Source organism: Morus notabilis, unplaced genomic scaffold, assembly GCF_000414095.1.
Source record: "Morus notabilis unplaced genomic scaffold, ASM41409v2 Scaffold1776, whole genome shotgun sequence".
NCBI classification, from domain to species: domain Eukaryota; kingdom Viridiplantae; phylum Streptophyta; class Magnoliopsida; order Rosales; family Moraceae; genus Morus; species Morus notabilis.
Window position 1 is genome coordinate 72402 of NW_010367535.1, and position 13874 is coordinate 86275.

Here is a 13874-nt window from a genome sequence, read left to right on the forward strand (position 1 = left end):
ATTCACGATTGATAAAACAAAAGTCCAATTTCTAGTTTGTTTTGCTTCAGCAAAAACTAAAAATAAAAATAAATCTAATTTTTTGAGTAAGCACTACTAGCTTGTTCCATACTTAAAACCCATCAAAACATTTTTCTTCTTATACTTGGTTCTGAATCTGATTGTATGATGGAGAGGTGGCTTTCACGGTCTGTTTAGATTTTCTATTCATGCTTGTATGTGGTTTTAAATTTTGCTTGGGTTGGATGTGAGGACTCGTATACTTGTATTTCATGAATTTTCTTGCATGCGACTTAAAAGGTCTATTTGGGACTTGTATATGGATACATTTAGAGCATCTTCAATGCAATGTGCAATGGCTGTGAAATTTTAGCACTTGAGTAAGAAAATTACTCTCTAATACAATGCTATTTGGGCACCAAGTATATATAGCTTAAAATCAAGTTTAAGCATTTGATTGTTAAAATAACTCGTGTACTAAATCAATGTTAGGGACACCAACTTTAATTCCATCTCGTGTACCAAATCGTGTAGTGTGTGAGTTGTAGAATCTCTCAGGGAGTCTACAAGTTTAGGAGGCAAATGTTGTTGGGGGGGGGGGAATTGAAATGATAATTTTGGTTTTATGCAATTGTAAGGAATGTCTTTAAGATGTGAAGAGAAAATTCGAGGGTGGTAATAGAAACACCTTCCTAAAACAGATGTTGATTGTTGATGGCTTCGGTTAAAACCTGTCATGAACAATAACTCCCACTTATCGAGTATGCTTGTGGCATTTTGGCAAAGGCTTGGCTTCTTTCCATTAGTAGCCAAAAAAATATTTACAGCATACATTCGAATAACAGATGCATTGAAATCCAAGATACAAAGGTAGTAAAAGGTTTTTGTTATTTTGTTTCTCTTTTTATATTCTTTTCATGGGTTACAAAGTTCTCTTTGAGCTTGGGAGAGTTACATATTCATGAGGCACTGTCGGATTGCTAGGGCCAAGTTTCATCCTTACTCTACGACTACGGGTGGTTCTTGCCGTCAAGCTCGCCTTATAAGCTTTGTGTGGGGGCGAGGGCAAGCATCTAATAGTTGTTTGACAACATCTCTCATCGTGGGTCTTTTGCTCGGATCATTTTCAGTACATCTCAAGGCCACAAGAAGAACATCAACTACTTGTTCCTTAATTGTCGAATCCAACAATTCGCCTTCAAGGTCTGGATCAAGAATCTCGTTGATATTTGCTGCATTGCTCCACAAAGATCTAACCCACCCCACAATATCAGCATCCTCGGTAAATCTTGGATCAACTGCCATCTTTCTGGTTATTAGCTCAAGCAAAACAACCCCGTAACTGTAAACATCAGATTCCTTACCCCTCATTGTTGTAAACGCAATCTCTGGCATGTTCAAACACATAAATTTTCAGTTAGTTCCAAAATTTTAATACAGCAATGTAGATAATTGATCTTCGAAAAAGTTTCGAAAGGTTACCTGGTGCAATGTATCCAATGGTTCCAAGAACGGAGATAGACAGTGTTGAAGAGGAAGACTGATCCAAAAGTTTCGCGATTCCAAAATCAGCAATATGCGGCTCCATCTCAGAATCCAAGAGTATGTTCTTCGGTTTGATGTCTCGATGTACTATAGCAGGATCACAGTCAAAATGGAGATAGGCCAGTCCATGTGCAGTTCCAATAGCTATATTATAGCGAACACTCCACTCCAGCGTCGGTGGTGGATTCATTTCGTGTAAAACATCATGCAGGCTGCCATTTTGCATGTACTGATACAAGATTAAACCATAGTCCTTTCTTAACCAGAAGTCTTCCAGCTTGACCAGATTCCGGTGCCTGATCTTCCCTAGAGTTTCAATTTCCCTTATCATACTGAGACTTGCCCCATTAGTTCCCACATTCACAAGCTTCTTTACAGCAAAAATTTCATCTGGACCAAGGGAAGCTTTATAAACAGTACCATGGGCACCTCTCCCTATTACATACCGATCGTTCAGATTTTCTGTAGCTTCCATCACTTTGCTGAGTAAGGAAGATGGCCCTTCTGGTGCTGAGATCTTTATTTTCTGCTTTGATCTTCTGGATAAGGAAAGCATACAAAGCAGCCCGGAAATAATAACAAGAACAACAATGGATCCAAGGACAATCATTACAATTTGTACTCTGCTTAAGCCATTCCCTCTGCTTGATGGACGGGCACAAGGCTGTAAAATGTCGTTTCCGCTGCAAGTAGAGCCATTTGATGCAAGGCAATTGACACATAAACCAGAATTCCCCCAAAATGATGTTGGAGAAGAACGCAGCAGCTTCAGCAATTTTTCTGGTACAGCACCCGTGAAATCATTGTATGAGATATTGACTTCCAACAATGAGAGTATGTCCTCAAGAGGGCTTAAACTTCCTGTCAAGCTGTTATGAGATATATCCAATCGCTCGAGCTTGATCTCTCCTATCTCTACTGGAATCTTCCCAGTCAACCTGTTATTGCTGAGATTCATCAAATAAAATGGATTTTCAAATGATCCAATAGTTGCAGGAATCTCTCCTCCCAGAAGATTTCCACCAAGTTCTAACACTGAGCTTTTCAAACTGAGACAAGAACGTTGGAATACCGCCAGTAAAATGGTTTTCACTCAAAATCAATGTGGATAAACCGGTCCAGCTCTTTAAACTTGACGGAATAGAACCATTCAATGAATTGTATCCGGCATCAAACACACCTAAGCGTGTGCAATTTGCAAGCTGCGATGGCAAAGAACCCACCAAGTTGTTGTAAGAAAGAATCAGAGTCTCAAGATGAGCAAGATTCCCTAGCTCTGAAGGAATCAATCCTGTAAACTTGTTCGTGGACAGATTAATGGACGTAAGGTTAATACAATTTCCCAAGCTCGGTGGAATTGCCCCACCGATGCTGTTCATGCTGATGTCCATGAATGAAAGGTTTGGATTCTTTCCAAACTCTGGAAGAACCCCTGTGAGTTTGTTCTGCTTGAGGATCAGTCTCCATAGAGTCGAACAGCTTCCCACTTGTGAAGGTATGCTACCTTCAAATCGATTAAAACCCAAATTCAGCACCCTCAATTGCTTTCTGAAGCAAAGATTTAGAGGGATTTCACCGCTGAACTTATTTGCCGTGAGGTCTAACTCCTCTAAGCTGCTGTTAATCCCCAGATTTGGAGGCATGACACCAGAGAATTGATTGTTAAATAGTGAAACATTTTTCAGTTGCTTCAGCTCCAAGGGTAGCTCACTAGAAAGACAGTTATTATTCACAAGGACCTGCTCGAGACTGGGAATCTTCCATATACTAAGCGGTATTTCGCCGGCTAAACGGTTGTCAAACAGTTCAAGGTCTTGCAACTCAGACAGAAAACGCAACTCACTGGGAATTTTCCCTCCAAGTTGGTTTGCATACAACTGTAGTTCTTTCAAGGCTTTACAGCTTCCAAGTTCAGCAGGTATTTTACCACTGAAATAGTTCTTCAGCAGGTATTTTACCACTGAAATTGTTCTCCGCAAGGTATAGAAATTCTAGCTTATCCAGTTGGCCAAAAGAAGATGGGATATTGCCCGTTAAGTTACTCCGGACAGCAGAAATCCCTGATAAACTGCTACAGTTGCCCAAACTTGGAGGAAGGCCTCCATTAAAACTATTTAGTGACAAATCAAGACCAACTAGGCTCTTACAATTACCCAGTTCCCAAGGAATTCTACCGACAAGGTGATTGTTGACTACCTGTAAATAAGTAAGGTTCTCGAGGTTGCTCAAGCTCGAGGGTAAAACTCCCATCAATTGGTTATCACTAAGAATAAGTTCCTCTAATTTACTACAGTTTCCTATTGACCAAGGAATTGACCCGGAAAACTTGTTACCATGTAGATACAACATCACAACATTGCTCATGTTCCCAATACTTAAAGGAATGGAACCATTCAAGTTGTTGAGGCTCAGATACACTTGTTCTAAGCTTGGAATTTGAAACAAGGAGTTGGGAATTTCACCAGACAGAGAATTGCTAAACAAGCTTAAAATCCTTAAATTCTGCAAGGTTTCTGGGTATCTCTCCCGATAGTGTGTTGTAGTCCAGAGTGAGGCTCTCAAGAAGACTACAGTTGCTCAACTCCTGGGGAAGCGAGCCAAAGAAGCTGTTTGAGCTCAAATCAAGAGTCTGCAAACGCTTCAAGTGGCCAATTTCAGGTCCAATTTGACCAGAGATTCCATAACCAGAGAGATTTAAGGATAAAACATTGTGGGAATTCTTGTCACATCCGATTCCTACCCATGAGCAAGGAGTGGAATCAGAATGATTCCAGCTTGTGCTTATGGAAGGAGGCACCGAATCCCAGTGCTCCTGGAGCGACAACAAAGTCACTCCATCAAAGCTCAGAGAATACACCTCGGTATGTGTGCAAACAACAGAGCACAGGAATCGCAAGAAAATGAACGAGTAAAACTTCATACTTTCTTTCTAAGTTAGAGAGAGATAGAGAGAGGAATTTTGGTAAAGGCCATGCACAGGTTAAAGGTTGGAACAAAAGCTATAAAATTTTTATATTTATTCGTGATGTCGATGATAAATTGAGGAAAAGAATACACATGATTATATATATATATATATATATATATATTTGCTGATCACATCTGTTGGAAAAAATGGCTTATTAAGCCATTTTAAAGGCCCATTTTGAGGCCCATGTTTGAAAGGGGCCCAATAGGTTTTGAGACGGGTCTCGATGGATTTGCGTTTTTCGTCACGAGGAGATCGAAATCAAGTATTCATACACTCAAAATAGATTTTGGGTGAATGAGAAATTGATGGTCTAAGTATGGTACTTGGAATGGCATATGTAGAAGGGAAATTGTAAAAGTCCCACATTGGCTAAGAGTGAAGCCAATGTGGTGTTTATAAGTGGGGCCTAATGTGTGCGGACACGAATGCCGGACCGGAAAACCCGCTCCGTGCGAGCTTACTTTTGCGATTTTTATTTTGCTCTAGCCAAGACCTTCCAGCTTCCGTATGATGGTTAAAGACCATAATGAGACCTTAATGGAGGCAAACCGAATCAACCTTTCATGGCTTCGGTTTTTCATCATCAAAAACTGAATTACTAGCCAGAATGTGGTCAGATTCACCGTGGGAAATTAAAAAACGTTTTGGCTGGTTTTAATCACCATTATTCCGGGAATAAATCTGGGTTATTACACCATAATGTCTTGGTGTAACACCCAGATTTTGGAGCCTATATAAAGGCCAAAACTCCACATGATAGGTACACACTTTCTCACAATTCTCTTCTCCTTTTTCGGTTCTCTCTCTCTCTTGGTTTGTTCCGGATTTCCTTGAGTAGTTCTTCTAGTTCGGTTTTGGTGATTGAGGGAAGATCAAGTTCTACTTCGCCGGACGGTTCCGAAAGTGCATCGAGCTGCCGTCGTTGTCGTTGTATCCTGGGAGACGGACGTCCAACGTAACCTCAAGCACACGCCGGAGGGGATGAATCTGTTTTAAGGACAACGTGGTTCACGTGCCTCGACATTCATACAATTCCGTTTTCTGAATTCCATAGAAAGGTTGATTTCGGGTTGTAACAATTTTCATTATTTTGTTATTTCTTTATTTTCTTGTTCTTCTTTGTATTTTCTATTATATTGTCTAACAACATCAACAAAGTAGTTTAATCGGGACAACATAATCATATCAGTTTTATTAAAGTTTCCATACCACAGTTTTATTTTTATTTTTTTCCCTTATATTTGTGTTTGGCTGTCTACTTTTTGATACTGGTCTTCTTTAAATTTTTACGTGGAAATTGACTGAATTAACTTGAAAGTTTTATACGAGCGTAATTTGCTTTCAACAGGGACAAAAATGTTATTTTTTTTGTCACTATCGTGTTTGTTGTTGAGGACCACTTTAACAACTAACAATACTTTCCGATTAGCGAAAAAAAAAGAGAGAGCAGCCAGTATCTTTCTTTTGAAAATGAGAATATTTTGAGAATAATATTGAGTAATTTTTTTTTTTTTTTGCTGGAATATATTGAGACTGATTTTAAAATTGTGTTTAGTTATTTTTTTGAGTGATTATTTTAGGCATAAGAAAAAAGTAAAACTCTGTTTAAGTACATTTTTAAAAACTTGTATTACGTTATAGTCTTAGAAATGAAAAGAAAAATTTGAAAATAATTTTTAATGGGTATATTTGGAATTGATTTTAGATTATTTTTAAAAATATTTTTACACGTATTTTAAGACACGAAAATGAAAACAGTCAGTAAACCTTATTTATTTAGCAAATGCTTTGAAAATAAAAATGAAAACAGAAAACAATAAGAATGATTTATGTGAAGGAATTAGAAAACGGTTAAAAGTTATGTTTTTTTGTTCTTATTTTCTAGAACTTATCAACAATGTTATAATATATTAATTAATAATTATAACGAAACACGATTTCACTTTTTTATTAACTTAAAATAATTTTTTAAAAAACTAATCAAATGCAATTTTAAAATGATTTTTAAAATAATCTCATTTTTATTTTTGTACTGAAAATAAAATTCTTTTAAAAACGTTACCAAACTGGTCCAATAATTTTCTATTTTCTACACAAAAACCGTTCCTAACTTTTCGTGGAATATTTCTAAAAACAGCAAAAAGCAGTACCAAACAACATCAAAGGTTTAAGATTCTAACGCAGAATTTGGTGGAATATATAAAATAATAATAATAATAATAGTGCAGCAAATGATATGAAACCTTGTGATCTGTACTCTCATGTAAAAATAAAAGGAATCTATGATCCTTTAAATTGCCAAATTTGTATGTCTAAAAAGTACTGTATCTATTGCCGATACAATTTAGTGAAAGAATTTGGTGATTCGTATTATTCTCGTAAACATAATCATCATGTCAATACTTCTGTAAAGGCTTCGCACCACAAACATTAAACTCAACGCTAATAACTCTTTTTTTTTTTTTTCCTTTTGAAAATACGCTAATAACATTTTTCTTCCTTTAAAAAAAAAAAAAAGGAAATTTGTTTCTTAAATTAAAAAAAAAAAATTACTCACATCAATACTAACTTGGGAAAAACGTGAGGCTAGTTTCCTTAAAATGAAACACGTATAGGAAAACCAAATATTAAGCACTCAAAAGAAAGATGTTCTAATTTATTAGCTTATCTGTTTAGTACGTGTGTGGGCAATCCCATATTTGAGTATGATATAAAGATGATTTTCTACCCATCCATAACTCATGAAGAATTTTTATGCGCGTTTGGAACTTGTTTAAAATGGTTTTATTTTTTATATAAAAATAAAAATGAAAACGTTTTCAATCTCAGACAAAAAGTATTTTTAAAAATGCGTTTAGTAGTTTTATTAAGATATTATTTTCAGTGTAAAAAAACTCATTAATTTCTCTATTTCTCTCTCTCTCTCTGCTCGAAAGAGGAGAAAATAAAAACAAAAAATGAAAAATGACTAATTTTCATTTCTCTCTCATTTTACAGTAACCCAAAAAATCATTTTCATTTTCGTTTTTTTGTCTTTATTGCGCTAAACGTTGTTTTAGAAACGTTTTCATTTTTTTCTCAAAAAATATGAAAAATAAAAACGGGTTCAATTCCAAACACGACCTTTGAAACTGCCTTAGTTGGAACATTTTCTAAAAGACAGCATGTGGGTTTGTAGTGCATATCCCTAGAAGTGCATACACAATGCTGAATAACTTATGAAACGTATCCAATAAGGTTCTCTTTCTTCTCTCTGCTGCACCATAATATTGCAGAGCTGCAGTTAAATGAGACGTAATCTTATTCTCTAATAAATGTTTTAAAAATTCATCTAATAGGTATTCACCATCTTAAATCGAGATCGCAGTTTAATAATTAGTTATGTTTTTTGATGGAACAAATAGTTTAATTTGGCCTTTCTCATAGCTTGAAAACACGTTGCTTGCCAAAGCCTTGATCGTGAAAAACTGGAAATTGGTGATTTCCACCCATGAATTTCTTTTCATTTTTGCCCCGGAGTTTCATCTTTCCAAAACCAATCCATATGCTACCAACGATAAAATGTAGACCCATCTCTAATGTCAATGTTACTGTCATAAAAATATATAAACATGTGAACATGACATATTTGATATTTTGTTCAATGTTGTGCTCCAACATATAATATTATTCAAATGTTATATCTATCTTTGATCTTAATATACAACTTATAAAAATAAACTTTTAAAATTTAAATAAATTGAAAATGACCGTGTCTTATTCAGCTTTTGAGGATCTTTCTAAAATAAAATAAATAAAAAAATCCACTACGTTTTTGCAAACGTAAGGCGCAAAAGAACCTCAAAATATTGAAATCTCTTATGATATTCAACGCGAAAAAGAAGATGGGAACTAAAGGCGCCAAAAGATTAAGAGTTTGAGGACTAAAGTGTTTAAATTCTTTAAATGGGGACTAATAGTGCCAAAAGATTAAGAGTGTTTGGTATGATGGAAAAGTTGAAGGAAGGAAGTAGGTAGAGGGATTATTGGATAGAAAATGATAGAGTTAGTTGTTTGGTAAGAAGGAAGAGATGAGAGAAAGAAAAGGATGGAAAAGAATTATGGTGGAGTTACTATTTTTTATCTCTCCAACATTGGAAAGAAAACTCAAATCCACGCATTGATGGCTAAATTTACTTTAGTGTTCCTATTTTAAAATCTAAATTAATATTAAACAATTAATAAAATAGTCATTTAGGTTATTATATGTTTTCTTTCCTCTCATTATACCAAACACTATAAAGGAAAATCTACTTCATTCCTTTCCTTCACATTTTCTTTCTTTTATGTGTTTTTTTTTCCATTCTCTTTTCTTTCCCTCCTACCAAGCGGAGTGTAATAGTGTGGGGACCTGAGTGTCAAAATTCTTAGAACGAGGACCTATATGCCAAAGGATGAAAAGTTTGGGACCCACGGCGCAAATACCCCTTGATATTAAACTGGACACTAATCAAGTATAGTATATATTAAATTTAGTATAAAAAAAAATAGTATTGCATTTAAATGCCAAAATTTGGCAGACATTTCAATTTGACACTACATTGAAAATGCTCCTACTCATACTGATCCTTGAACCATGTTCATCCATATGCATAACGAAACGAAACAAACAAACCAAAATCTCGAATAAAATATAACTTCCCTCATAAACATGCAGTTTAATTGTGTTTAAGTAGACTACTTTGACTTTGCCTCAGGGATATATGAAGTTTAAACGCTTATCGTTATCATTGACATGATTGAGTGTAAACCCATTGGGGTAATTCAAGCCAAAAAAAGGGTAGAGCATACGGGTAAATGACATTTAATTTACAAAACTATTATATCTAATCATCGATGAGCTATCACTTATGAATGGTAGGAATGACAAACACCGGAGAAGTAGATAATATGGGAGGGATTGGTTCCTCTTCAATATTGCATAAAACAGTAGCTATATATACAACTACACTTACTGGGTAAACATCCACAGCAAAGCTAAGGCAATCAAAGAGGAAGCCTCTAAGAGTAGCTTTTCGAGCTTTGTGTGCGGTGAGGACAACTAACTAGTAATTGATTGACAACTTCTCTCATGGTGGGTCGTTTGCTCGGATCCTTTTCGGTACATCTCAAGGCCACAAGAAGAACATCAACAACTTGTTCCTCAATTCTCGAATCCAACAGTTCACCTTCAAGGCCTGAATCGACAATCTCATTGATATCTGTTGCATTGCTCCACAAAGATCTAACCCAGCTCACAATATCAGTTGCCTCGGTTAGTGTCGGATCCACTGCCATCTTTCTTGTTATGAGCTCAAGCAAAACAACCCCATAACTGTACACATCGGACTCCTTGCTCCTTGTTGTTGTAAATGCATTTTCTGGCTCGTTCAAACATAGAAAATTTAGTTTGTCGAGAAATTCAAACCAGGAAATTGATAATCGATAGTTGACAAAGTTTCGAAAGGTTACCTGGTGCAATGTATCCAATGGTTCCAAGAACGGAGATAGACAGTGTTGAAGAGGAAGACTGATCCAAAAGATTCGCGATTCCAAAATCAGCAATATGCGGCTCCATCTCAGAATCCAAGAGTATGTTCTTCGGTTTGATGTCTCGATGTACTATAGCAGGATCACAGTCAAAATGGAGATAAGCCAGTCCATGTGCAGTTCCAATAGCTATATTATAGCGAACACTCCACTCTAGTATTGGTGGTGGATTCATTTCGTGTAAAACATCATGTAGGCTGCCATTTTGCATGTACCTATACAAGATTAAACCATAGTCCTTTCTTAACCAGAACTCTTCCAGCTTGACCAGATTCCGGTGCCTGATCTTCCCTAGAGTTTCAATTTCCCTTATCATGCTGAGACTTGCCCCATTAGTTCCCACATTCATAAGCTTCTTTACAGCAAAAACTTCATCTGGACCAAGGGAAGCTTTATAAACAGTACCATGGGCACCTCTCCCTATAACATACCCATCTTTCAGATTTTCTGTAGCTTCCATCACTTTGCTGAGTAAGGAAGATGGCCCTACTGGTGCTGAGATCTTTATCTTCTGCTTTGATCTTCTGGATAAGGAAAGCATAAAAAGCAGCCCGGAAATAATAACAAGAACAACAATGGATCCAAGGACAATCATTGCAATTTGTATTCTGCTTAAGCCGTTCCCTTTGCTTGATGGGTAGGCGCAAAGCTGTAAAATGCCGTTTTCGCTGCAACTTGAACCGTTTGATGCAAGGCAACTGACGCACAAACCGGAGTTTCCCAGAAAAGAAGTTGAAGAAGAATGCAGGAACTTTATCAATGTTTCTGGTAAAGTTCCTGCGAAATCATTGTATGCAACATTGACTTGCAATAATGAAACTATGTCCCCAAGAGGTTTTAAACTTCCAGTCAAGTGGTTATGAGATATATCCAATCGCTCAAGGCTGATCCTTCCAATTTCTGAAGGAAGTTTCCCTCTCAACCCATTATTGCTGAGATTCAATAAAAGAAAAGGATGTTTAAATGCTCCAATAGTAGCAGGAATCTCTCCTCCGAGAGGATTTCCACCAAGTTCTAGCACTAAAAGCTTCCCAAACTCGAACAAAAATGATGGAATGCCACCAGTAAAATGGTTTTCACTCAAACTAAATGTGGTTATCTCCGTCCAGCTCCTAAATTTCGATGGTATGGAACCATTCAGTGAATTGAATCCAACGTCAAACTCACCTAGCTTGGTGCAATTTGAAAGCTGAGACGGCAAAGAACCCACCAAGTTGTTGCCAGAAAGAATCAAACTCTGAAGCTGTAGAAGATTCCCGAGGTGTGCGGGTATGGATCCCGTGAACTTGTTCATGGACAAATTGATAGAAGCAATGTTGGTGCAGTTTCCCAAGCTTGATGGGATTGATCCGGAAATTCTGTTCAAGCTTACATCCATGAAAAAAAGGTTTGGATTCTTTGAAAACTCTGGAAGAACCCCTGTTAGGTAATTCTGCTTGAGGATTAGCCTCCTGAGAGTGAAACAACTTCCGAGTTGTGAAGGCATGCTACCTTCTAAACGATTACGACCCATATTCAGCAATCTCAATCGCTTTCCAAAGCAAAGATTTGGAGGGATTTTGCCGCGGAACTTATTATTAGTGAAATCCAACTGCTCTAAGCTGCTGTTAATTCCCAAGTTCTGAGGTATGCTTCCGGAGAATCGGTTGTCAAACAAAGAAACATTTTTTAGTTGCTTTAGGTCCGTCATTTCCGGAGGTAGCTCCCCATAAAGACTGTTATTATACACAAGGATCTGCTCAAGAGTCGGAATCTTCCATATACCAAGTGGTATTTCACCAGTTAAACGATTGTTAAACAGACTAAGGTCCTGCAACTTAGTAAGCAATCCCAACTCCATGGGAATTTCCCCCTCAAGTAGGTTTGTATACAACTGTAATTCTCTCAAGGATCTACAATTCCCAAGCTCAGATGGTATTTTCCCCAATAAACGGTTCTCGGGAAGATGAAGAAGTTCTAGATTATCTAGTTGGCCAAAGGAAGATGGAATACTGCCCACTAAGTTACTTCTTGCAGCACCAAACTCAGACAAACTACTACAATTGCCCAAACTCGGAGGAAGGCCTCCACTGAAACTATTGTATGACACATCCAAGAACAATAAGTTCTTGCAATCGCCTAGTCCCGGAGGAATTCTACCCGAAAGGCGATTATTTCCGACATGTAAATACGTAAGGTTCTTGAGGTTCCTCAAGCTATCCGGCAAAAGCCCGGTCAATTGATTTTGATCCAAGGCAAGTTCCAACAACTCACTACAGTTTCCAATGGATGAAGGGATCGCCCCGGATAACCGGTTGCCTTGTAAATACAGCATTACAAGACTGCTCGCATTCCCAACATTCGAAGGGATTGAGCCACCCAACTTGTTATAGCTCAAATACAATTCTTCTAAATTTGGAATTTGAAATAAGGATTCAGGAATTTGACCAGACAGAGAATTGTAATACAACTCAATAAGCCTCAAGTTTTGCAAGTTGCTTTTGAGGGTAGTGGGTATTTCTCCAGTTAGTGAATTTGAAATCAAGGACAGGCTCTCAAGAAGAGTACAATTTCCCAAATCTTGTGGAATTGAGCCATGGAAGCTGTTTATGCTCAAATCAAGAACCTGCAAATGCTTCAAGTGACCAACTTCAGGTCCAATTTGACCAGAAATTCCAGAACTTGAGAGGTTTAAGGAAACCACATTGTGGGTATTGTCACACTCGATTCCTACCCATGAGCAAGGAGTGGAATGAGAAGCATTCCATGAAGAGCTTATGGAAGGAGGCACGGAATCCCAGTGCCTCTGGAGTGACAGCAGAGCCACCCCATCAGAGCTCAGACAAGACACTTTCGGAATGAAAGAAGAAAAGCACAGCAGAAGAAGAAATGAACTCAACAAACCAATCTTCAAACAAACCATAGTCTCTCTATAAAGTTCGAGAGAGAGAGAGAGGAAATTAGAGAGTTAAAAGAACCTGGGCAAAGAGTGGTGAATGTTGTTCGAAGGAACCGTGGCACTTGAAGCTTGCAACAGAGATTCAGAGAGCCATTGAAAATGCTTTGAAACTTAAGTTTACAGAGAGAGAGAGAGAGAGAGGAAATTAGAGAGTTAAAAGAACCTGGGCAAAGAGTGGTGAATGTTGTTCGAAGGAACCGTGGCACTTGAAGCTTGCAACAAAGATTCAGAGAGCCATTGAAAATGCTTTGAAACTTAAGTTTACAGAGAGAGAGAGAGAGAGAGGAAGGCAACAAAGACAAAGGAATTTATTGTACTTCTATTGTTGCCACTTACCTGCAGTGAGCCATATATATTATTATCTTAGGAAAACTTGCCACGCGGGTTATTTGTTTAGGACATTTTGAAGTTGGTCGTTCTAATTTGACCAAACCATCTAACTCCTTTTTTCTCTCTTTTTTTAAGGAAGTTTTTATTGTAATGAAGATTTTTGTCACTGCCAGACATGGAAAGCTCTTTTAACTATTGGATTATTTTTTTAACTGTATGATTTATGAATGGACCTTAAAAGTGCTCACAGTCATAACTCATACCTCATACTGTTAAAAAAATTAATCTAATGACTAATAAATCACCATTAATAGTGAAAAAGAGTCATCCACAATATAAACACCAATAATTTTACATGACACGAACTTTGCTATCAACTTATAAGTTGTCTTTATTTTACCAATAAAAATATAATAACTTATAAGTTGGTACAATTATTGTCTTTTTTTATTGCTCTGAGATTTGGTGTGTTTTTCATGTAATTCTATAATTCTTTTTTAATTTATTATTACTATTATTTTA

At 37.0% G+C, this 13874-nt stretch overlaps 2 protein-coding genes across 2 annotated transcripts; both read right to left on the minus strand.

The window, feature by feature from the left end:
* Positions 1-925: 925 nt before the first annotated feature.
* LOC21388467 (receptor-like protein kinase) lies at positions 926-4465 on the minus strand. The gene is given in 5 exon segments (XM_024175104.1): positions 926-1388; positions 1483-2579; positions 2581-3481; positions 3513-4060; positions 4062-4465. Coding segments are annotated over 5 exon segments (3309 nt in total). The 3' UTR covers positions 926-1029.
* Positions 4466-9434: 4969 nt separating this feature from the next.
* LOC21388469 (receptor-like protein kinase) lies at positions 9435-12986 on the minus strand. Its single transcript, XM_010112598.2, has 2 exons — positions 10007-12986; positions 9435-9915 (listed from the first exon to the last, which is right to left on the minus strand). Exons 1-2 carry the CDS (start codon positions 12984-12986, stop codon positions 9557-9559), a joined length of 3339 nt encoding a protein of 1112 aa, XP_010110900.1. The 3' UTR covers positions 9435-9556.
* Positions 12987-13874: the final 888 nt, after the last annotated feature.

Bases quoted from the DNA above. Each gene is read 5' to 3' on its own strand.
- LOC21388469 (XM_010112598.2), bottom strand. From the start codon at position 12,986: ATGGTTTGTTTGAAGATTGGTTTGTTGAGTTCATTTCTTCTTCTGCTG. The intron at 9,916-10,006 runs GTAACCTTTCGA...TGAACGAGCCAG, and splicing joins CATTGGATACATTGCACCAG to AAAATGCATTTACAACAACA.